This window comes from Phyllostomus hastatus, unplaced genomic scaffold (assembly GCF_019186645.2).
Source record: "Phyllostomus hastatus isolate PE091 unplaced genomic scaffold, TTU_PhHast_1.1 phas_contig_1, whole genome shotgun sequence".
NCBI lineage: Eukaryota > Metazoa > Chordata > Mammalia > Chiroptera > Phyllostomidae > Phyllostomus > Phyllostomus hastatus.
In genome coordinates, this window is record NW_025333498.1 from 21900946 (window position 1) to 21924943 (window position 23998).

Sequence of the window (23998 nt, forward strand, 5' to 3'; positions counted from 1 at the left end):
CAAAGCAGATACTGGCTCTTCTTATTGCATTTAGAGCCCTTCCCATTTCCACGTGGCTTTAGGTTGGAGTGGTAAGGAACTGGAGACCACCAACAATACCATATTAGAACCAGGACACTTGTGTCTTTTGGCCTTTGCCAGTGGGTGTATCTGTTTATCTGTGTGCATAGCAATGGACATTCCTTTGTGGAATGTTGGCTCCTATTGGACCGATTTAATCAGTAAAATGAGTGGGTTTTGCCTGGAGTTGTTGCTACCCCCTCAGAGCAGAACAGGAAGTTTTTCAGTCCTGCCAGATCATGGGGTTTTGAGTCTGCAGGGTACAAGGACTTCAGTGTGACCTTTAACTGAGTATAAAACCCAGTTTGCTCTGTAGGAATGTGTCCCTCCTGCAGTCTAGGGCCTGATGCCGTGTTTCCCGAGATGGATTTGAGGGCTGTCATCGGCACCTACCTGCCACCTCTTCATGTTGTTAGGTGCTTTATATCACCTCTTTATACCCAAGTAGACTTATAGAAGGTCCTACTTTATTGTAGCCTGTCTCATTTCAGATGGCTTCTACATGCTGAGCATTGGCCAGGGGGTTCAATTTAAAAAAAAAAAAAAACAAGGTTCCCAGCTCATTCCAGTGGAACATTGCTCTTCAGTGCGAGCTTTCCTGTGACTCTGAGTCCAGAACTGAAAGAGGTGTTTTTGCAGGTCAGAACAGCCTCCAGGCAGATGACGGATGGCCTTTCTATGTTCGTTCTTGAAGGTAACTGCCACATGCACCAAGCATATTGAAAAGACTGCTCTTCCTCTTCTTCGTGTGGAGGTTATAAAGCCTCTGCCAGGGTGTACTCTCCTGTGAGCACACCTGGCTGTGAGCACAGCTGCACCTCCTTTGTCTACAGGTGCCCTACCCAGGGATGGGTTATAGGAGTTTCATTCACTTAGCAAACACTTTTACTGAGGGCCTCCTGCGTTCCAGGCAGGGGCCTCGGTGAAAGGGCTGCTTCCAGAAATAACTGGAAGGCTGAGGAAGACTGCTCCACCAGCGGGTAGCGCTAGGATGAGGCAGTCATGAATCTTTGGGAGCTGAGAGGAGGTGACTAATTCTGCCTGATGTCGTTAAAGAAAGTCGTGTCTTCTTTAACAAGTGATGCAGGGCCAAGTCTCTGGGACCAGGCTGTCAACAGCCGGGTCCCCCCAAATCAAAATAGGATAGGCTTTTTCTTAAAAAACACACATTCACTGAGAGCGATTGTATGTTTACTCACATTTTATGTCAGTTCGTCTCGTGTTAGGGTTAGAATCCTAGAATACAATTTCGCCTGTGAGGTTCTGAACTCTGAGTCCTCTTCAGACTGTTATTTTTTTAAACTGGCAATTAAACATACTCACAGAATGATTTTTTAGCTCGTGTATAAAATTAAGAAGACAAAACATGACTAGGTGTAAATCCCCATATTAAGCCCAGTGAATTAGATGGAAATTAGGGTTTGTTATTTAACAACTCCTTATCACATACAAACCACTCCCCTTCAAACTGGTGCTTCGAATTTCTCTGCACCTCCTTGTCACTTCCTTAATGATTCTGTTTATGTTAGATAATTCCACCCCATCCCCTTCTGATTTTAGTAAGTGTAGTATAGGGTTTTTAAAATGGTTTATATATATATATATTTAGGTTTAGACATTGCTGGAGGTCCAAAGTGAGTTTATTGACATTTCATTGATTCCAATTCGATTCCACACACCAGTTTCCTTGTATCTCTCCTGTGATCGGAACCCCAGGGTACTTGCTGTTTCTCCGTGCCATCAGATGGTTCTGGCTGAGTTCTTTGAGCGCTGGGTTTCTTTGGTGAGGTCCGTGACCTCTACAGGCAGTAACAAGCCACACTTTCCCAAGTGAGGTGGTTTATCCAGGTCAGTGGTGAAGTGCAAGCACATTCACTGAGTGGCCGTTTCTCCGCCTCACCCTGGTCTTTACTTACTCATTTATTTGTGGTAAGCTCTAAATCTGCTCCAACAACCTCAGAAGGCAGCTCTACTCTGGTTCTTTTGATGGAGGCAGAAGGACATAACTCAGCCTCTTGGCTGTAACACAAACCGGGTCACTCGGGAGGGTCAGCTGTTTGTAGTTGCCTGGAGAAGCGAGGCCTTCCTGTGTGCAGCCCGGTGTGTGTGCGAGGTCTGCGTGCCCTCTATCCGGGCAGTGGCGTCTGTTCTGTAAAGGAATCTGTGTAGCGCATTGTACATAACACCTGCCTCACTGTTTCTGTTCTTTGTGTTTGACTTGAGAGCTTACTGTGCACAGGTTCCTTCCACTAACAACGCACCAAGTGACAGATGAATGGCTCTGATACTTTTCTCCTTGTGCCAAATGGTAGCATGAGGTGGGGCAGCGACACATGGTGAATCAGTTTGGGCCCTTGTCCTGAGTGTATTTCTCTGTTACCTTGAGCCATAGGGAATGTGATAATTTTTTATCTAGAAGAATGGCAACTTCATATGTGTAATCTCATCAATAATTTAAAACTTGGACCATTCAGTAAGGAAAGGTACACCTTTGAAGCCAAACAGTAGTAAGGCAGGGAGCTGGATCACAGCCTATAGGAAGCTTTTATGTGACTCACAGTATTTCAGTATCTAATAAAATTAATCGCTAGCATTCTCATATTAGGAGATCTCACACAAAATTCTGGCTTTTTTTAGCTTTCCTGCAAAAACCAGAATCTTGCCATTCTAGGTCAGTCATCTCACATAGGGACAATGGGAGGAAGCAGAGTGGTCACTGCCACTCATATGTGTCCATTCATTTCTCTGGCCAGCTCTGGCCCGCTTGTGACCTGATTGCCCACAGGGGCTCTGAGGTTGGACACATGAGATAAACAGAGCACAGAGAGTAAGTTGGCTAAAGAGAGAACTGGAAGAAGTCTTCAGCTGGGTCCAAAGCCATTGGTTTTGTTTACGCCCCCAGCCAGCATCTCCAAAGAAAGCCCATATTGCTGAGAAAGGACAGGTAAGCATGTGATTAAGGAGTCCTTTCATGTGCTAAGAAGACAGAAATGCTTACTAAACCTCTGTGCTGGAGCTCCTCGTTTTAGTGGGATTTAAGGACAGAACTTTCTCCCACTGGCCATCATTCATGCCAGAGGCTAATGTAATACCTTTTGCTGGTTTATTTTTTAAATCTCAACATTTATGGGCTACTGGACAGTTGACTACTTTTTGCTCTAACTTTAACATTCAGAAATGTTTGTAGACTAGTCCATATTTTAAAGGTACCAGATATTTATTGCTATATATTTCTTATGGAGGGGGGCTGGAAATAAAGAGAATACTCATCAACAGAAGGAGGGCTGAATAACTTGTGGTACATCAGCACCACGAAATATTATGTAGCATTGAAATGACAAATTGGCAGGACACCAACAGTTGACCTGGAGGAGTTTCCCTGAGGAGTAATACCATCTAAGATTTAATTAGTGTTTCCCATGTGCCAGGCACAGTTCCCAGGGCTTTCGATGTGTTAGCTCCTTCAATCATCACAGCCACCCTACGACCTCAGTGCTATTCTCACCATCCTATAAATGAAGAAACTGAGGCATGGAGAAATGAAGAAAGTCACGCAAGGATAAGCAGTTGATACATGGCTGGGCTAGGATATGAACTCTTGGGCTCCGGGTGGACAAAGATTTTTTTAAGATCATTTTTTAGGTTACTAAGGTACATTTTCAGTGAGAAGTTTAACTATAGAGTATTCAGTCATAGCTGTTCCTCAGTTTTCTGGCTTATTCTCTTACATTTTAGATATTTAGATTGATCGTGTTGTGTCAGACCTTAGACATCATCTCGCCTTTAGCCGCCCTCCCCCCTTCTAAACCAGCTGAATATTTTTGGTAAGCGAAATAAGACTTGGTCATAACCTGGCACTACTCTGCCCTCTCTCTTCTCCCTTGGGCGCCACGTGAACTGCAGAGAGAGTCTGCCCCTTTCATGTCACAGATGCAGAAATGAGTCCCGGAGAGACAGCCGAGCACTTATTGAGTGGATGTTTCCAGGGCTGTGAAGCCCATTATGTTATTAGGCCTTACGCGTAGATTTCATTACGCCCATTTAGGAATCTGAGGTTTAGAGAGAAATTAGGCCTGACATTACAGAGGGAATCCTCACTAGGGCTGAGCAGAATCCCTGTCTAGCCTGCTTTTCAAGGGTCTCGCTAATCTAAGATTTAGGAACTACGGTGGCCTACCAGAGGCCCTTCAGTTGGCTCTTTCCTCTTATTGCTGGACATTTAATCAGGAGGTTTTTGAGATCTTCTCATTTGTATGGCATGATTTACCACAGGTGATTGTGGGACAGTGACCTCGAATAGGCAATGAAAGTCTTTTGGATTAGTCCTCTTGGGTTGCTATAACAAAATGCTGAAGAATGGGTGCCATAAACAACAGAAGTTTATTTCTCACCGTTTGGAGGCCGGGCAGTCCTTCATGAAGGTGCCGGCCAACTGGGTTTGGGGTGAGAGGTCTCTTCCCTTGCTGACTTCCTGCATGAAGTGAAGGGTTGGACTTGATGGCGTTTAAGGCTCCTTGCACCTCTCTGATACTGTTCTTGATTTCCCTTGTAGTTGAAGGTACTCTTTGGATTCAAAGCAGGATCTCAAAAACTGTCCAATGAATGGTTAAACCCAGTCACGCTCTGACAGTAATCTCAGGTCAGGAAGTTGCATATTTATTCTCTCTCGAGAGGGGATGCTGCCCTTAGTTCTGTAGTTCTTCAGGCAGCGGTAGTCGTAAAGCAGTAACACTTCTCCAGTTGTAAAGCTCTAATGAAAGCTCTCTCCACCACTGCCTCCTGCTTCCTGGAATTCTTATTTGTGTCCTTATTCTTGCATGTGTCTGTGGAAGTCAGGAGGCTTTTATAGCCAAGGACTTGACTATGAGAGGTAGTCCCTTATTACATGGACTTGTTCTATCCTTTCTGGGAATTTTTTTTTTCCTCTGTTTTTCAGTTTCCTGACTAGATAGAGAATGTTCTGGCATGTGGATTGAGGTTGGAGGGGTGGGATTGGAGGGAGATTTACCACAGGAAGGGCTGAGAATGGCTTCCCATCAGCAGCTGGTTAGAGATGTTTATTGATTTCTCCGCTGGGCACCAGACCCAGAGCTAACTAGCTACTTACCCCTTTTGGTGCCACTGCTTTAGTGATGACCTCCTCCTCTGGGCGCTCTGGAGGCCTTGACTGGGAAATGCACTTTGCTGTCAGCAGGGCCCTTTGTGGTGTTGGGCTCTGGTATCTGGAGGGTTCTGGATTGAGCCCAGCATGCTGTGATCTGCAGGGCAGTGAGGCCAGTCCAGTGGACTTGGAGTAGCAGCTGATGGAGTGAGCACTGAGGTTAGGGACAGGAAGGCCCTTTTCAGCAGCCTCTGACAGTAGCACTCTGTCCCTCTGGAACTCAGCTCCAGCTAGAGGGAGGTTCATCCAAACCTTCCCTCTGGGCTGTTTCTCTTTTCTTCAACAATATAGGGCAGAAGAAAATACTTTCTTAGCAAGGCTACAATGAGTGAGGAAGGGTAGAGTGTACTCTAGTTTGAGTGAGGTAGGAGCAAGTCTAGAGCTTGGAGTCTGGCAGACCTGCCTCAGATCCCAGCTCAGGTAGTTACCAGCTGTGTCGGTAAGTTTTACAAGTCCCAGTCTTCTCACATGTAAAATGAGGCTAATAAAAAGTGTAAGGCTGGTAAGGAGAATTACATGAGCAAAGTGCCCACTGTCCAGTGGAGGTCAGTGCGGGTGGATTTTCTTCCCCGGTGAACTCAGGTTGGACTTCCTGGAAGGGGTCTTGAAGTTGGAGACCTGGGGTTAGAGCATTAAAGTGATCTTCTCGAGTCACCAGGCCCCAGTGGGGCAGGAGAAAGGGCAGAACTTTAATGGTAAAGACACCTGTTGGGGCACTTCCTTGCACTTCCTCAAAGCCTTGCACTGCACTAGAGATGTCTCACCTTTCTGTCATTACCAATCTCTTTCTTATTGCCAAAAGATGCTCCTTCTCCCCCCTGAAGATATTTCATGACTCATTTGGGAAGTAGGGTCTAAAAAAACACCTTAGGGAGAAAGGTATGTGGTCACGCCTGGCCCCCTTTTGCACAGTCCTGAGCATGGGCTGTTTTTCTCATTGACAGCCCTCCAGTGGCAGAGGAGGATTTACGCGATTAGAATGAGATTTTTGGTATTCCTTGCAGAATTGAGATGCCTTAACCTAGAGGTTGTTTTTGCCCCTATGGAATATAAATCAGATTAGGAGCTCTTTGTGCTCTGCCACAAATCATTACATGTCTACATTTTGCTCTTATAAAATATGAATAACGACATGACTTGGTCTCCTAGGAGTTTGAGTGCATTAGCTAACGATCACTAAATCTTAGGAATAGGAAATTCACGTGAATGCTGAGAGAGCTTTTGTAATTACACATTTGCATCATTTTACTTGGCATCCTCGAAAGTTGTGCTTTACACATGAGAATACTCAGGCTGATTCCTGGTTTTCTAATTGTGGAGCAAGCTCGGAAGAGGTAACCTCAAAGGGTGCTCATAGCAGATAAGTTGCGGCAGTACCTCATGGAAATCCTGAAGTAGCTCAGGCAGGGGTGGTTTGTTTTGGGCTGAAGTAGAAAAAGAGCCTGGGATTTTTAAAAGGCACTGAGGTCAGAAATATCAGGACCTGAGGATGGTAAGGGCTTCCACGTAGGGTTATGCTTAGATGCTTGTCCTTGTTCCTGTTTCCTCAGATGTGGCACTTTCTCAGCCTGTGTTCTGGGCAGTGGCAAATGCTGTATTTCAGTGGGCTCTTTGGATGGGGGTCTCCTTCCTGGATTGTGAGCCCCTGGAGCACAGATACTGTCTTTGTATCCTGTAGCAAAGCCCAGTTTTTCTTTATTTTCCCCTCCAGATAATTATTTTTATATTTAAGAAATTGTTTAAAAAGATGTCAAAAGAGCCCGGCCTGAGTGGCTCAGTTGGCTGGGCATCATTCTGCAGACTGAAAGGTTACGGGTTCAATTCCTGGTCAGGGCACATGCCTAGGTGGTGACTTCAGTCCCTGGTTGGGGCACGTACAAAAGGCAACCAATTTATGTTTCTCTCTCACATCGATGTTTCTCTCCCTCTATGTATCCCTCCCTTCTCTTCTCTGTCTCAAAAAAAAAAAAGATGTCAAAAGAAATTCTTTAAAATGATGTCAAATGATAATGTTTTGAATACCTTGAGTAGAAGACCTTTTTTAAGAAAATAGATATTTGTGAAGGGGGTCATGAGTAGTTACCAGAAAGTGGGCTATTTGATAACTGATGTTGTTTTTATTTTGTTTCAGGCAGCGGAGCTACTGCTGTGGTTCAGGCTGCCCTGTGCAAACCCAGGCAGGAGCGTGTGGCAATAAAGCGGATCAACTTGGAAAAATGCCAGACCAGTATGGATGAACTATTAGTAAGTAGAAGTGATGAGGATACTTGCTGGGTGCTTTTTTTAACTTAGGGTATGGACAGTGTGGAATGGGTGGGCGAAGTGGAGAGGAGAGAGCTAAGGCAACTTGGGTGTGATCCCCTATTTTGACACATGAACTTCTTCAGATGCAGCCGGCACCACTTTTTCCTCCCCCGTTAATGATGCTGTGCGTTATGATTGTGTTGTACATCATCCAGCTTACTTTGCTTTGACAAAAGACATTTTGCCCAGTCCTTGTGATTCCTGGGTGGACTCTGTCTCAGTATTGGCACTGTATTTGATGAGACGAGGGAACCCATTCAGCTGCTCTGAGGTCATGTGACACTGAGTACAGGGTTGGACTGGCAGCGGTGGGCCCTGGTCGAGAGTCATGACACACACGGGAGTTGCTCCCTAAACAATTTGTGGGTCATTTTGGTTTCCATAAATCACATGGCCACATACCAATTCCAGTCACTTGGAATGCTGCATTGGGCCAAGAGAGGACTTGGTAGCTTGCATTGGGCCAAGAGAGGACTTCGTAGTGTTTGTGTACAGCAGCTTGTACTTCTCGTAAACGAAGTACGTCACGTAAGTAATTGGAGCTTGTCAGTGAGTCTGACTCCAGTAGCATTGGTTGGTTGAAGCAACATTTGCTTTTGGCTTAACTGACTCATTATTAAATGAACAGCTTGGCAAATGGTTATTAGTTGCCCGGCAAACTGTGAAGGGTTTGAGAGTTTAATCTCATAAATATAGTTGTCGTTCTGCCTGCCAATTTTCTTCTTTGCCTTTTGGCCATTTCTGTGAGGATAATAGAAGACTGCAGTGGAGGAGTTAACTGATTGGTTCTCCCAACACTAATCCCAGTACAAATATTAGTCCAGTCGCCCCATACAAGCTGCAAGCTATAATGATGGTTGGCTCCCAATGAAGAAGGCTTTTGTTACATTCTACATTGGGAATGGAATGCCATTAACAAGAGCTTTTTGTCTTTACTCAGAATATAGCTTTTATTTCAGGCTTAATTACAGCACACTATAGTATAAATTAAGTACAAGGATAGGCTGTACTTTTCCAGATCTGTTTGGCCTTACATTTTGAATTAGGCTACAGAAGCGATTAGATTTCAATGGGATTGAAGCAACAGATTGCCAGCTAATGCTCAGATGAAAGCAAGGGCTTCCATAATTTAATGTTAATTTTAAAAAAGTTTGCATACATTCAAGGCTTTTATATTCTTTGTGCTTTGCTCTTACTGAAACTATTACTGTGTACTTGTGTTACTTGCTATTTCATGACCAATAAAATTGTGCCTTTGTCATCTGACCAGTTTTCAAGGTCACTTTTCCTGAGTGGAAAAAGTGTTGAACAAACTGGGGAGAGTCAGGTCCTGATCTTGCCCCTAACTTACTTTTTGACTGTAGCCAAGATGCCTAATAGCTTTGCCCTATTTAAAAAGATAGTTGAATTGGAAGGTCTCTAAGATCCCGTTAGGAGCCTCCAATTCTGTGGCTATACTATGTATACAATAGTTTAAAAAAATGTGGAGTATATCTTTGAACTGATGCAGTGTTTGGAAATATCAGTGAAGAACTTGCCCATGTCTTTGATTGTGGTGCTCTGTGGGAGGTCTCACAGCCACCTTTTTGCCATTAGCTGAACACTGTACAGAATAGGTGTGAGGTTTATGTGTGCTGGGTCTGACCGTTCTGGAACCAGCCTTCTGGGCCAGTGCTGTGGCCCTTGGTCTCTGCCAAGACCTCATAGTTGCCCAAAGCTTCCATGTTTTCCCTCAGTTGGCTTTGTGTCATCAGTGAGCTGTAAGGAATGGTAACTCTAAGGGTCCAAGTGAGGTTACCGGGAGACAATCATTCCAGCCCTTTCCTCTGTTTTCCGGGACCAGGAAACATATCAGTGTCATTTGAAGGTACAGGTAATTTGGGCAGAGCTGCCAATGTAAGGGCTGGTGCTTTTATGGTTTTGTGTTTAACTCCATTAATCTGGGAATTAATGATTTATGAGTTTGTTTATTACCAGTTAATTTATCTCATTCTTTTCCCCCCTTAATGCCCATGTTGTGTTAATAAATTAATATATGTATAACTATCTATTTTCATTTAAAAAGTTATACTGTTTTATTGCTTTGACCTTTTTTAAAAATCTTGAGGCTTTGACTTTGATATTTCTAGAGATGGGTGGTAGTGGCCATGGTTCTTTAGGATGTTTTACCACCTCAAGATCCTTTTCACACCAAAAGGGAAGGAATTTACAGCACAGGTTGCCCAGTGTTGCCAGGCGTTTGTGGGCTGGCTGTTGGCACATGAGACTGTGTTGCGCAAAGTTGCTGTAATCCTTTCCGTTTCTAGTACTGCTGTTGCCCACATTTTTATTATCTCTGTGGGTTCACATTTTGGCAGTGTGTGGACATCCGGTCTCCTAATAATCCTTTAATTCCGTGTGTGTGTGCGTGCATTATATACAGGTCAGTGCTCTGTATCATTTCACACTCTGTGCCGTGTGTTAACTGGAAACCATTGTTCTCATGAAAAACAATAGTCACTGGGATCCTTATCTTGTGTGTGTTATGTCATAGAAGTCACAGTTGTCAACTGTCTGCTGGCTCTTGGAACATCTGCCTCCTCTGCTGAGGTTATATCACCTCCCACCCCCTACTCTCAACACTTCCTTGCACCCTTGAGCCCCAACTCCCATAGTAAGATGGGATTTACACACAGAGGTCTGGTGTGATGGAGCAGAACAGTTTTAGACAACTGGCCCTGGACTCTGCTTCTTTGTGGGGTAGAGGCTGTTAGATCCTCCTGTAGCCATGGAATTTGTTCCAGGTTTTGCTGAAGAAGTATTTGAGTGATTTCATGATTTCTGAAACAAAATGATAATTGCAGTGCCAACTTCTCTTAACATGAAAGGAAGAATGTTAGATGAGATCATTGGTGCTAAATAATTGGCCATTTAAATAAAATATGTACTACTGAAATGAGTACAATAATATTCCTCAAAGATAGTTTGGTTTTAGATCTAATATATGCTTATTAATTTATTTCATGAATACTTAACGAGTCTCTACATTGTGTTTAGGCCAAGAAAGAGGATGTGTTTTGGCTGTTTATATGGGAGGACAAAAATATATGCTCACTAAAAGTTCATTTTATTTCAACAGCAATTAGAACACTTTAGGATAAATGTTTTACTTGGCATCATATGAATAGCATTTAGTTTGTCTAAACTGTTTTTGCTATACATTCTTGTAAATTTTCATATGTGTTTTGGACTTTGGCCTTTAACCACATCCTAATCTCTCTAGGTGCGATGACCTTGTGGCTAATTTCCCAGGAGCCAGCGGAGTATCATTGGTCTGTTCTGTGTTCCTGACCATCCCAACCTAGATGCTTAAATCATTTCTGAGATTTGTTAACCCCACATTTGTTTGTTGTGAATCCCATACTTGTTAATCCTATAGTAGTGCAAATGGCTATAATGAGCTTATTACCTTACCACTATAATATTTATAGTTTTGGAGCAGAACTTGTTAAGTCCATAATTAATAAGCCCTACTAGATGGTAGGAACTGGACTAGGTGGCGGGCAAACAAAGAGGCTCCTGTTCCTTGGGGAGCCTTTGACTAGTAAATGAGTCATATGAGTAGTCATTTCATTTTTGTTTTGGGTCTGAGGATTTTTTTTTTTAGCTATGGATCTCTTTCTGCACCATTACCCTCCATTTGCCTAGAAATGGTGTAGCAGATAGATAGAGTATCTTGTGTGCATTTCATTGAGGCAGTTCTTGCTTTCCAACAGGAATGTAAGACTTGCTAAAAGGGTCTGACCCATTGTCACCGCCTTGAGGTTTCTTGAAAGAGCTTGGTTCTCTGGTTTGTGGTCAACCTCAAAGGTCAGGGATGCTCCTCCAGGGCACACTTGGCTTCCCTTCAGATCCGCAGTCTGTGAGCGGGGAGTTCATCTGCTCCTTCTGAAATCATCTCTCTTTTCAGTCTTTATCACCAGGTGACAATGAATTCCATAAATGTGAATAGCCCTTTTATTTATCCTAAAAGCCACTTGTCCAAAAACTCTGGGGCAGTCTCCTTTATTTTTACCCAGAGATTGATTAATATTTAGGGTCATTATTGTACTTGACTTTATTTATGATTTTTAGACTTTAGCCCTGTTATTCTCATTTTTTTCCCTTTAGACTTGAGTTCTCATAATTTTAATCTGTCTTTGGTACCTAGTTGTAGAAAACTGAGTAGCAGTTTCCCATTCTTCCTCATACCTCAATGCCATGAAGACTCACAGTGGAATTCTTGGGGCAGGTGAGCTGTATATGTGGGAGACCTCATGGCCCTGGGGCCAAGTGAAGTGCTTGTTTCTTAAAAAAAGAAAGAAAGAAAGTCTAGGTTAATGATTATGAAATAATATGCAATGATCATTAAAATATTTTGTTTGTGATCGGTGGTAAATGTGAGCAAAGTCATTTAAAAACAGCAAAAAGGAAAAAATGACTCATGGGCATGGACAACAGTGTGGTGATTGTGGGGGAGTTATGAGGGGGATACATGGTAATGGAAAAAATACAATAAAAATAAATTTAAAAAACTACACAAAAGCGATGAATACAGAAACTTATGATGGAAAAGAGCTCCCTGGGCCAGAGAGCCCGTGTTCTTCACCAAGATCATGGACTTGGGACAGACCAGTTTCACCTCAGGCTTTTAGTGTCCTCCTTCATTCAATGAGTTCTACTCAATGGTAAACATTTATACTCATCATCAAAGTTCTGTGACTCCTTGTGTTTTGAAATTAATTATTTAACAAAATCACTTTAAAACTGCTTGAATAAAAACATTAATTGCTAGAAAATTATGCTTTATAACTTAGGAGCCTTGTCACTCCAGTAATGTGGTGTAACAATAAAAATCCACTCTCAATTCATAGATTTGAATTGAGAGCCTGTCATCTGCTTCCCCTGTGTGCATAATGGAAGAGTTTCTCAGCTGAACTAGAACAATTCTGCTATATTCCCTTCTCTTCCTGTATCATCTCTATAAAAGTATTTCATTCATCTCATAATAGTATTAGTAGATAAATGGAAAACTTGATTTTCTCTGAACTTAGCCACTGCCCTCATTTTGCATTTTGCTGAGGTGTTATTTTATTATTTCTCATTTCTCTTGATCTGTTCTTCCCTGCCTACTCCCCCCCACCTCACTTTCCCCTCCCTTTGCTCTGTCCGTCCCGGTCTCCTTTCCTTCCTTCTCTTCTGTGGAATGAATTAGCTATGATTCGTAGGTTATTTTGGAGAATAAGGCTCTATATATTTACTTTGCCTAATGGTAATTTTTTTTGCTATTTTTTACTACATCTTTATATCAATTAATTAATTAATTAATTAAATTTGAGAAAATATTCCCTAATCATTACTGACACAGGCTTTTTTCCATCATTTTAAAATAACTTAATTTTAGATAATTATATTGTAATTTAATAATATATGGGGACCTCTGAGCAGTTCCTCTAGTCAGAAGGCCTTTTTAAAATTTCTTTAAATTGAGGTCTAAAAATTTTTTCGATCTTTTTTGTGCTGTTTTACATAATTTTTGTAATTATGTTCATAGTTTTGCATATCTTGTTTGTTGTAGGAAAAAAATCATACCAGTTTAAGGGCGTCAGTTTAAAAAGCTGGAAACTATAATATGTGTTTTTCCATTCTTCTTCAACTCAAGAACTTCCCAATTAGTAAATTAATCACATTCTAGCCCATTCTTCATTATACATGGTAACAAATTTCATTTGGCTGTTTCTTGTAGAATATTTTATACCAAGGATACAGAATTAAAACACACGCCTACTTAACTGTACTTGGTACTGTTTTGAGCATTTCAGGCCTCAGTCATTAATTTTGTGCTGTCATTTGTCCCTTGCCACTTAGCTTTGTAATTATTTTCATGTGATTTGGTGTTTGTATTTACTCAAGTACAGTCCACCTGAGAGCAGAATTAGGAATGGGAAGTTTTGGGATATTTCAAAGAGATACATTTGTAAGAAATTAGAGAGGTGGGAATGAGCATTGCAAGGACATATGTTTCTGGACTTGCATTTGTTTAGTGACAAAGAGACCCAACACAGCAGGAGAAAATGGTGAAAACCTCCCCAGATTGAATACAAGTTCAGTTACTTCTCTCTCTCTCTCTCTTTTTGTATCTCACTTTTGCCATCTTTGTAGCCTTCTGGAAACAATGCTGTTGTTTGGGTTATTTTTTCCTACCTTATCTTCTTTCTTAGTTGGTTTGGTTGTTTCCACAATTAATTAAGCTGTTCCTGAAGGAGACGGACTTGGGAAATACTTAGAAAGAAGGTTGGGGAGTGTTAGCCAGAGGTTTCTGCCACTTCCACAGGAGGGTTGCTGCCTGGCAGAATCCCAGACTGCAGATTGTACCCAGGTGTGGGACAGGGTGCACCACAGCAAAAAGACTCTTTTCTTTTACCCCACTTCTCATCTTCCTGTGATAACACCAAACGCAGCAACAGTGCTAAAGGTGGTTTCCAGCAGTGTCACTTGGCTAACAAGAAAGTTTCTTCAGTCATTCTGTTAATGAAGTCTTCCACTTGACTTTTTGCATACTCTCAGTCATTGACAGTTAAATGATCACACGGTCGTTGTTGATGGTGGAGTCTGAGTCAAATTCCATGATGACCGACTGCAGGACTTTCAGAACCTGTAAGGCATCCTTGTGACTGATGAAGAACTTTTTTAGCTGACTGTAAAATAAAATGGCTCTTCCCCATTGAGTTTTCCTGTAGTATTTCAACATCACTCCTTTATTCTTTGCTTTCTTCTCTCTCCTTGTTTCTTTTCTAGAAAATAACCATACCAGTAGCTTCTACATTTCCAAGAAAAATTCTCTAGCTTGTTTTCAGACAGTTTTTGCAGAGTGCCCAGTTTTGTGACATCATAACTAAGGTCCTGGGATGTATGTTCTGTTCTGTCAGCAAGTAGATATTTACCCATCGTGACTTCCCTGGGGATTTGGGGGGATTTTTCAGACCTCCAACACCAATGCCATTTTACCTCTTTACAGCTGCTCTCTATAGCTTTACATACTTCCACAAACACCGATTAAGGCTATCACAGAATTTTTGCTTCCCTTTTACTTATTTTTAAAAATGTTTTGTCTTCAAAATATGTAGACTTTCTCTATTTTTAATCCTGCCTTCAATCGGACTGTACTTAGATATTCACGGAAACCAAATCATATGAAAATAATAACAAAACTAAGTGGTAAGGGACATCAGTTGATTTATTGGTAAGTGGTACAAGTCGGAATACTTGACTTAGTCTTCCTTGAGTTTTTCCCTGTTGTTTCTGTTGTTGTAAAGGAGGCAAGAGTTTTCTTCATGTGTGGTATAAAATTTCTCATCATTTAAAAAAATCTTGCAATATTTTTCATGATTGAAAATGATAGCACAGAAAAATACACGGCTTTTATAAGAGCTTTGTCAATTTTCCATTGCTTGGCTGACATTTGAAGTTAACTTTTTTTTTCTTTTTGAAAAAATTCTGCTTCCTAAAGTATTGGGTTATTTAGTTTATTGATTAGTTTATCCTTCATAATGATGCTGATGTTATGCAAGTACAAGCTGGAGAACAACTTTCTGCAAAGTTTTATATTTTTTTTTAAACATGGTTACCCTCCTGTCATTTAGGGCATTCTTTCAGTATACCGTCAATTTTAGACGGTGTTCAATACATTTTAAAGATGTATTTGGTTGTCTCTTGTATTTGGAAATACCTATTTCATTTAATAGGATTTGTACATCTATTTTTTCCTGTTTGGATTAAGTTGCAGAGTGGAAATGAGCCTGGGCGGATGTGTGTCTCAGCGTTTCCCTGGGAGGGTAATGCATCTCAGTGCTTACTGGACAGCAGTGGTTCTCAACCTTGGCTGCACATGAGAATCACCCGGGAGCTTTTGAAAAGTTTTATTCCTAGGCTGTATCCTAAACCAATTTACATCGGCATCCCTGGGGCTGGGATCCAGGCATTAGTGCTTTTTAAAGCTCCCCAGGTGATTTCGGTGTGCAGCCAAGGTTGAGAACCCCTGCTTTGGAATGTGGTTAGACATAGTTTCTCCTCAGATTGAACTGCGCATTATGTTGGAGTGTAGGTTTGATGTCTTAACTAAGGCTGAGTAGGATATTTTGCTATCAATATCGGATAAAGAAGAATTTACTTAGAATTTACATAAGTTGTGAAAATATGCTAAATTTGGTTAAGTATAGTTTAATATTTCGAATTCAGAATTCATTTAAACATTTTTTTCACTGTGAATCTTATGGTTTTAAGGGACAAAAAAATCTAGGCTTTAACTTTTTCCTAATTCTTACATCTTCAAACTCTCTCTTATTTCTGTATGTTCTGAGCCCTTTGCATAAGTATGTGTTGAGACTTCTTATTCCAGAAGGGTGTGAGGCAGTGTACGAGGACACGTGAAGTATGACAAGGTGGTATAAATTACACAGGTGAGATAACTAGGAAGAACACAGGCAGGGTCCATGGAGGCTCAGGAATAAAGCTAAAAATTCATGACCCAGTGACCTGTGCATATAAGACACTCCTAGAGCCAGAGGGACACACAGTGCATTCTGTGACATTTCTGTAGGAAGAGGTGTGTGCCACTGTCAGGTTGAGGCTCTTTGCCTTTGAGGTTCAGTCCGGAACTTGGGACACTTGAAATTAGTGATCAGCCTGGGGATGCTCACAGGCTAAAAGGAACTGAGACATTGAGAGACTGACTTTTCACATTCCTTTTATGTGCTAGGTGTTCTGTAAGGAGTTTTATACATCCCATTTCACTTATGTCTCAACAATCCTATGTAGATGGCATTGTTAAGGTCCTTTTACAGAAAAGGAAACCAAGGCTTGAAGATGCTGCATGATTTGCCCAGGCGATCAAGCTGGTCAGTGACATAGCCTCGCTGCAAAGCCTCGCTGCTGTGTCTGAGACTGTTGCCCTTCTTACACGGCTCCTGCTGGGTCACATCCTTGTCAGTTACATTTCCCGTGTGTCCTCAGTATTTGTTGGAGAATAATTCTTTTTTGGGAAGGGGATGGGAAACAAACGCTATATAGCTGTATCAGAAAATTCCTTATGAATATTTAAAGGAGGTTTGTTATTTTCTTTCATTTTTCCAGTTTTTGGTTTTTTGGCAGTTTTTTCCCCTCCCAACTCATATTTCTAGGGTAGGGTACTCTATGGTTTTTTTGTGTGTGTCCCCAACCAAACCTCGTGTGTCCCATGTGAGACGCCTGTGTCATGCCCTCGTTTGACAGCTTTGATTGGGCTGGAGCCACAGCATGGAGGTGTCCAGCCCTCTTCGGTCTGTCTTTCGCCCACGTTGCTCCCAGCAGAGGTGTGCTGCTGTGGCTGCCGCTTCTGTTCTAGCAGCTGGAAAGGCCTTTTACTTTCTACCCCATGTTAGGTTGGTTTTCTCACTCTTGTGAAATCTGATCTGTGACATGTTTCAGATGTAGCTGCATGAGCAAAGCCAGCTCTCCGAGCCCCAGGGAAGATAAAATACTGTGCCACAGCTTCGTTTGGCACTTGGTGACATGTCTGAGTCTCATTTCACCAGACTTCCGAGGGAGCCGCTGTGTCATATTCCTTGACTATAGTTTTGGCAAATGCGTTGCCTGGATTTCAGAATCTTTTGAGCTCTACCAGTTTGACCTCGTGTTCTTTTTCTCCCTTTGAATTTTTTACCCTTTCCCGTAGTTGTGAAATTCAAACCACCTTCGCTTTCTACCCCTTTTTTCAGGGCAGACTCAGCTGGGTGGTGAAGCCAGGCCTGCTGTCTTACTCAGGCCTTCCTCTCCCTCCACCCCACACCCACCTGCTTCTCTGTCTGCCCTCTGCCACTTTGCCACTCAAAGTCTGGTGTTTGAACCTGAAACCTATTAGAAATGCAGACTCTCAGGCCCCACCCCAGGCCTACTAAATGAGAGCCTGCATTTTCGCAAGATCCCCAGGTGATTGTGCATGACTGAGTTTGAGAAGAAGGCTCTAACTGCCGCTTCTTCCACAGACGGTGCAGTAATTAAGGAAATGGGATATTAGCACTCATTCATTCTATAGGAAGAACTGGATGAAACATTTTTAAAAATCATATCTTATTTATTATTTGGCCAATACTTTTGTCACTTTCAGAGACAGGAAGAAATGAATGTGTTTGGGAATAAGTGGGTTTGCCGACCCTGGGAGCGAAGTTCGGGCACTGGGAAAAGCTGGATGATTTAGCTGATAGATTGTCACCAAGCAAATAATTCAAAGAGCAACCATTATCACTGTCTTGAAAACAAATGGAGAAAATAGTTCTGTGGAAAGACTATTTGAGCCAAGCAATATTTATGTTTTTTAAAATATAAAATATAAACATATATAAATTGCCTTAACTAGTTTGGGCTGCTATATCAAAAGCACCACAAACTGGGTGACTTATGAACAACAGAAATTTATTTCTCACAGCTCTGGAGGGTGGAAGTCTGAGGTCAGGGTGCCGGCATGGCTGGGGGGCATCTTTCAGGTTGCAGCCTTCTCATTGCTTCCTCCTGCAACACAGGGGGCGAATGAGTTCTCTGTGGTGTCTCTGTGATATCTCGTTCGTGAGGACTGTACCCTGATGGTCCAGTCACCCTCCAGCTCTCCTTCTCCCAGTGCCAGTGACTTCAGAATTTTGGTGGGGGCACCAACATTCAGACCATAACAAAAATATAAATAGAAATTGTGTACCTCTCTAGAAGACAACTTCACAGAAAGTTTAAATATGAAGTAAAATAACAGTTGGATGGGCAGGTAGAGCACCTAGTTCTTCCTTCTTCAAGTTTCTCTCTACCCCATTTGTGGAAATATTTCTTACCATAGGGATTCAGTGGTAGCACAAGGCAGAGTGACTAGTGTTTTTCTTTTTTTTTAAATTTTATTTACTTTTAGAGGGAGGGGAAGGGAAGGAGAAAGAGGTAGAGAAACATCAATGTGTGGTTGCCTCTTAAGAGCCCCCTATTGGGAACTTGGCCTGCAACCCAGGCATGTGCCCTGACTGGGAATTGAACTGGTGACCCTTTGGTTCGCAGGCCCATGCTCAATCCACTGAGCTTCACCAGCCAGGGCTAGTGTTTTCCTTTGAGGCAAGTTTTGTTATTCTTTAGGTGTTAGAGGTTCTGCTGCATGGAAAGATTGTGCAGTCAAATGGATGGTATAGGAATGGGGGATATGGACCCCATAGCCAAGCAGTAAACAGGAACAATAATGCTGCATGGAAAAACCACGTGAGGTTATGAGCGGACAGACTGAGGCAAGTCCACTCTCAGGCCCTCTGCCTCTTCTTTGATCTTCTGTGGGGGTGTATTAGTAGGGGTGGTGTCTGTACTCCTTGCCCTTTTTTTCCTTTTAAATCCTTAGGACCTTTGATTGTCTAGCTGGTACCTCTAAGACCCCAAATTTTGAAGGAATAGAATTTTTTAAGTTATATCCTTAGCTCATCTCAAAGAATTTCTCCCTAGGTTAATTGTTTCTCTCCCTCACTTCCTCCATCTCCCCCCAACCCCCAGTATAACACACACACACACACACACACACACACACACACACACACAGAGTTTTACTGTATCCTCACTACCACCTCAGAGAACCTGACACTCTGGGTAGGAAATGGTATGGGCCATCTAAGTGCAAAGGGCTAAAAAAAATGTATTTTTCCATACTCCAACTCAACTTTGCGTGGAATTGCAGAAGAATTTCTTTTCATGTGGCAATTGGTTGTATATTGTGCGTTTTGATTAATGATTTGAAAGTTGGAAATTTGAAAGCTAGAAAGGCATTCATTTACATTGAATATGGAACAGTGAGAATGTAGAGTGCACATATTTTCAAGAAACATTATTCCTATTTCTGTGAAAAAATGGAGGCATCTGTTTAAACTGGATCCTACCTAATGCTGCAGGCTTTCAAAGTGGGCCATTCCCACAACGAGCAGATGCTAGTGACTTGAAATAGGAATGGCCTGGGCAGTGTTCCATTTCTCCTTCAGAAGCATCTTATGGCATCAAAACCTAACACCAGAGACAGATGGAAACTGGAACTCAGGTTTCAGATCTTGTTCAAAGGACAGGAGCTGCCGAATTGAAAAGGGTCGGTCAGATTTAGAAAACCTGGAATCAGCTAAATGAGGGAGACAATGAAGGGGAAGTGTTGTCAAATAATGAAAAGAAAATAGAAAACTTAGTGATTTTCTTAGGAGTTTATTTAAGATGTATGTGTATGTTACACGTCATGGTATTTTGGCAAAGTTATCTGACATATAGGCTCTTAGTAATTTGAGGATAATTAGTACTAAATATGCGGAGATCGCAGCCTAAATTGGAATATTATTGTCAGGCAATTTTAAGTTAAAACTTGAAGTTAATTAGATGCTCATTGTTATTGAAAGTATTTATGGGATGCGTAAATACACTTTTCTTTTGTCACAAATACGTAATAGCATAAATGAGGTTTCTCTGATGACTGAGGTTATTCTCGTGGCTTATACCTTAAAAGTCAGTTACACTCATCCGATACCTTTGATTGAGGGTTTTCATTTGGCCGAAGCTTTATACGAATCATCTGGCAATAACGTAAAATGACAAACCTAAACCAGTATGAACTTGACTTTTACAGAAATATGTGGTTTATTAAAGTTTTCCATTTGTCTGACTTCAAAAATTTGCTGTTTTATATCTCTCTATAAAACTTTTTTCTCTGCAGCAGTCTTTTCTAAACTATGACACATAGAGATCGTTTTCCTGTGCGGTTAGCCTGGATTCAGCCACGACAGTGTGTCTGCTGCAGGACTTCTCGGAGCCCTTGGCTGTGCTCACGTTCCTTGTGACTGCCTCCTTGGGAGGGAGATTTAGTATCTGATGTTTCCCCAGCCGACTTCACCCTACCAGTCCCCCTCTGCCCCTTGATTTTCCTGATGGAGTATCTCCCATGGAAGGTAGTTTGGGAAATGATCCTCTAGCATTTTCTCATGAATTCTCTCATTTATCATCACGGCAGTCCCGACAAGCAGAAACTGTTTTGTTGTCCCATTTTAGATGAGGGAGGAGCTAAGACACGCACCAGAGTTCAGGCTGGCACCGGGACTCATGTCTCCCAGTAACTCACCCAGTCTTGCCTCTCTATGGAGGCCTTTGGTTCAAGTTGGAGGCACCTAGTCATGTATAGCAGGGGTCTGTGCTGGCAGAGTAGGATGTCCTTCTTGGGTCTGCGGCTGGTCAACAGGGTTTTGTGGTCTCCTGGAGGTGACGTGGGTAAGCAGGTTAGTTCTCATGTAGCTCATTCGAAGGGAAGGTTTTTAGGCAACCCTCCTTACCACCACCCCAGGTATACTTTTAAGTAGGAATGGTAGCCAGATATTCGACCGTGGTTCATTTGTGTTTTGCTTCCCGATGTTCACTTCATGGTGCTACTATGTCATGTTTTGCTTTTCTTATAGAAAGAAATTCAAGCCATGAGTCAGTGCAGCCATCCCAACGTAGTGACCTATTACACCTCTTTTGTGGTCAAAGATGAACTGTGGCTGGTCATGAAATTACTAAGTGGAGGTAAGTGGATTTTGTCATTGTTTTCCTTCTGCGCAAGCCAACATATTGAATAAGATTTGAGATTTGACCCCCATACCCCTATATTTAAAAGTTTTGCTTGATTTATTATTTGCATAGAGGATAAAGTCCAATTCAGCTTAACTTCTAAAATGTGCATCCCCTCGTATCCTGGCCTTCCTCTGTGGGTTCATCTCCCTAAACACCTCTGCACTCTGATGCCTCTCTGGCCTCACCTGTGCTGCCCCCTCAGCCCTAGGTCCGTCCATCCCTCTCCATGCCGTCAAGTCCTAAAAGGTCACCTCCTCTCTGCTGCTATTCAGAAAAGTTAACCAGTCCTTTCTCTTTAAAACCTTCATTTTTAACATTATGCAAGTCCTTCATGCACTGCCACACAATGAATTATTTCAGTGTTGTGGCGGTAGAAGTGTTCTGTAGCCGTGCTCTCCAGTTTCTGCTAGTTACATGTGGCTCCTGAGCACTTGACACGTGGCTGGTGTTACTGAAGGACTGGATTTCTATGCTATTTTAATTTGCTTATACTTAAATAACTTAGGTGGCTAGTGGCTACAGTGTTGGACAGTGCAGATTCGCATTGTGGACTTCATGAAGAAAGCACAGGAAAATGCCCTTCTAATTCATTGAACCCGGTACCCAGTAAATGTTGTCCCAGTTGAAATGGAGAGAGACTTTTCTGCATGTGGCATCATTTATGTGCAGTATTGATCAGAAGTGGTTCAGTGTTCATCACCTGTTTGCACAAAGTGACTTTCCCTCACTGGCCTCAGATCACTGAAGTTGTAAGAGCCATGGACAATGAAATTAATAAGGCACTTTTGCATTTCTTTATTTCTTTTTATCTTTTAACAGCACTAATTGATAGGGCACGATAATGATAACCCTTAACTTTACTAAACAGGCTAGACCCTGTTCAAGGCTATTATTTCCTTACCTTGTTTCACTTAGTGTGCACAACCTCCCCAAATGGCAGATGGTGCCATCCCTGTTTTTCAGAAAGTTCACCAAAGCTCAAGAGAGTTAAGCAGCTTGCCCGAGGTCATGTACATAGTAACTGTTAGTGCTGGAATCTGTGACCATAGGACCTGTTGACTTAACAGCAAGGTGGTGTTATCACCTTCATGTTACCCAAAAATTGAAGCTTAGGAAGCAGGAGGCACTTTCTTCATCACGTCCAGCCTACCCCCTTCTCTGGTGTGTTCTGTCTCCAGGGTGTCACATCGCTGTCTGTCTCCCTGAGACAGGAAACGGGGCGTAGGAGCAGAGGAGAACATTTTGTGGTGCTGGGACAAAGTCAAAACTGTCATAGCAGAACTTATATTGTACAGCCCAGTTTTATCTGTAGACCCATTTCCAGCTAAAGCTCAACCAGGGAGGCATTTCAATTTTTTTTTTAAAGAAAGTGTCTTGGATCAAGCAGAGGCCCAGAAATGAGATGATGAGATGACGAATGCGTGGTAATTGCCTCGGGTCTGCTTGTGTGGGTCTTGGTAGGGGGCCTGGAGCTCCTGGTTGGGTTCTGTTCCCAGTCTCGTCATCAGTCCTATTCATCATTGTTTCCTTGAATGTCTACTTGGTTTTTAATTAAAAAGTGAAAGAAAGACAAAAGAAAAAGCAAAAGGAAGCCTGTTGGAGCTCGACCATAGTGTCTAGTGTTTGGTCTGCTTCTTGGTTTTTTGGAGGATGGTGCTTTTCCAATAAGAGATTTTAACCTGGTCTCTCCTTATGGAGTCCACCAACTGTGAGGAAATGAGAAATTCTGGTAACCTGGGACCCTGGATAGCCCCAAATATTTTGTTCAAGCAGCGGAGGATTTTACTTCCTTTTTTCATTTCTTTTTATCCCTATTAACCTTTTATAAGCCCGAGAATATCCCCTGTCCACTTTCCTGAGGACTTTACAGAAAATTTCACTGTCTTTTTAAAAGAATACAATTTAGACTCATGGCTTTAGTGGGTAAGAGGAACAGGTTTTAAAAAGCTTTGCACAGGGAATGGGAATGTGGGTAGAAGTGGACTCTTGCTCAGTTTTCCATCAGCAAGCTAGAAATACATGCATGCCTGGTATGGTATATCCTTATAAGATATAAATAAAATGTTTCTGGAAGTATAATGTTCTGAATGATCAAAATATCCAAGAGTCTATGGATAAACAGATGTTTTATTTCTCTCTGAGGTAGAAAATGTGTATTTGTTTTCTTCTAGAATATTTTATCACATTAAATCCCATAATAAAGGTTGGGTGGTTAGTCTGGTGTAGTAATATCTGCTGGGGAAACTCAGTCCTCTTAGTTAATCATTGAGAGCCTGGAGCCAAATTCAGGTCCTGAGGTAAGCTAATTGTTAACTCTTCAGAAATGTTGACCCCCCCCCCCCCAGGTAATTATGGTTTTTAAAATGACCCAGAGGGAGGTTTGAAATATTAATTAATATGTGTTGAAACATGAATTCACAGTGCCAAGGATACTAATCTGTTTATCATAGCAGAGTACTGTGTATTCATTTCTTTATTATAAAAGTCAGTACATCAAGCACCAAGTAAGTGAAAACAAAGATTGCCTAGAATCCCAGAAAGGAATCCTCTGGTAGTAAGCAGGGTCTAAAGGCAAAATACCTTTTTCTGTCCCCTTCTACCTGTGCATTAGACATCATGGAAGAGCAGGCTGCTACCTCTGAGAAGTTCATTGCTCTCTCTCTCCTGGCCTCCTGTTCCTTTCCTTTTCAGCTCAGATACCTTGAACCCTCTCTTGAGTCTGTAACCAATTGCATGACTAGGGAAAATGGACTAACTTGGAAGTGGCCCTGTATAGTCTTTGGTTCCTGATCCAGATTCCTTCTCATTTACTTTAGCTGAAAGTGAACT

The 23998-nt window shown here is 42.0% G+C and overlaps 1 protein-coding gene across 1 annotated transcript in view; it reads left to right on the forward strand.

The window, feature by feature from the left end:
* The window catches only part of STK39 (serine/threonine kinase 39), a 277365-nt gene that overhangs the window by 48811 nt on the left and 204556 nt on the right, over positions 1 to 23998 (forward strand). The window contains exons 2-3 of the mRNA XM_045830811.1: positions 7353 to 7465; positions 21013 to 21121. Coding sequence (XP_045686767.1) covers positions 7353 to 7465; positions 21013 to 21121 — 222 coding nt within the window. The remainder of the gene's footprint in view (positions 1 to 7352; positions 7466 to 21012; positions 21122 to 23998) is intronic.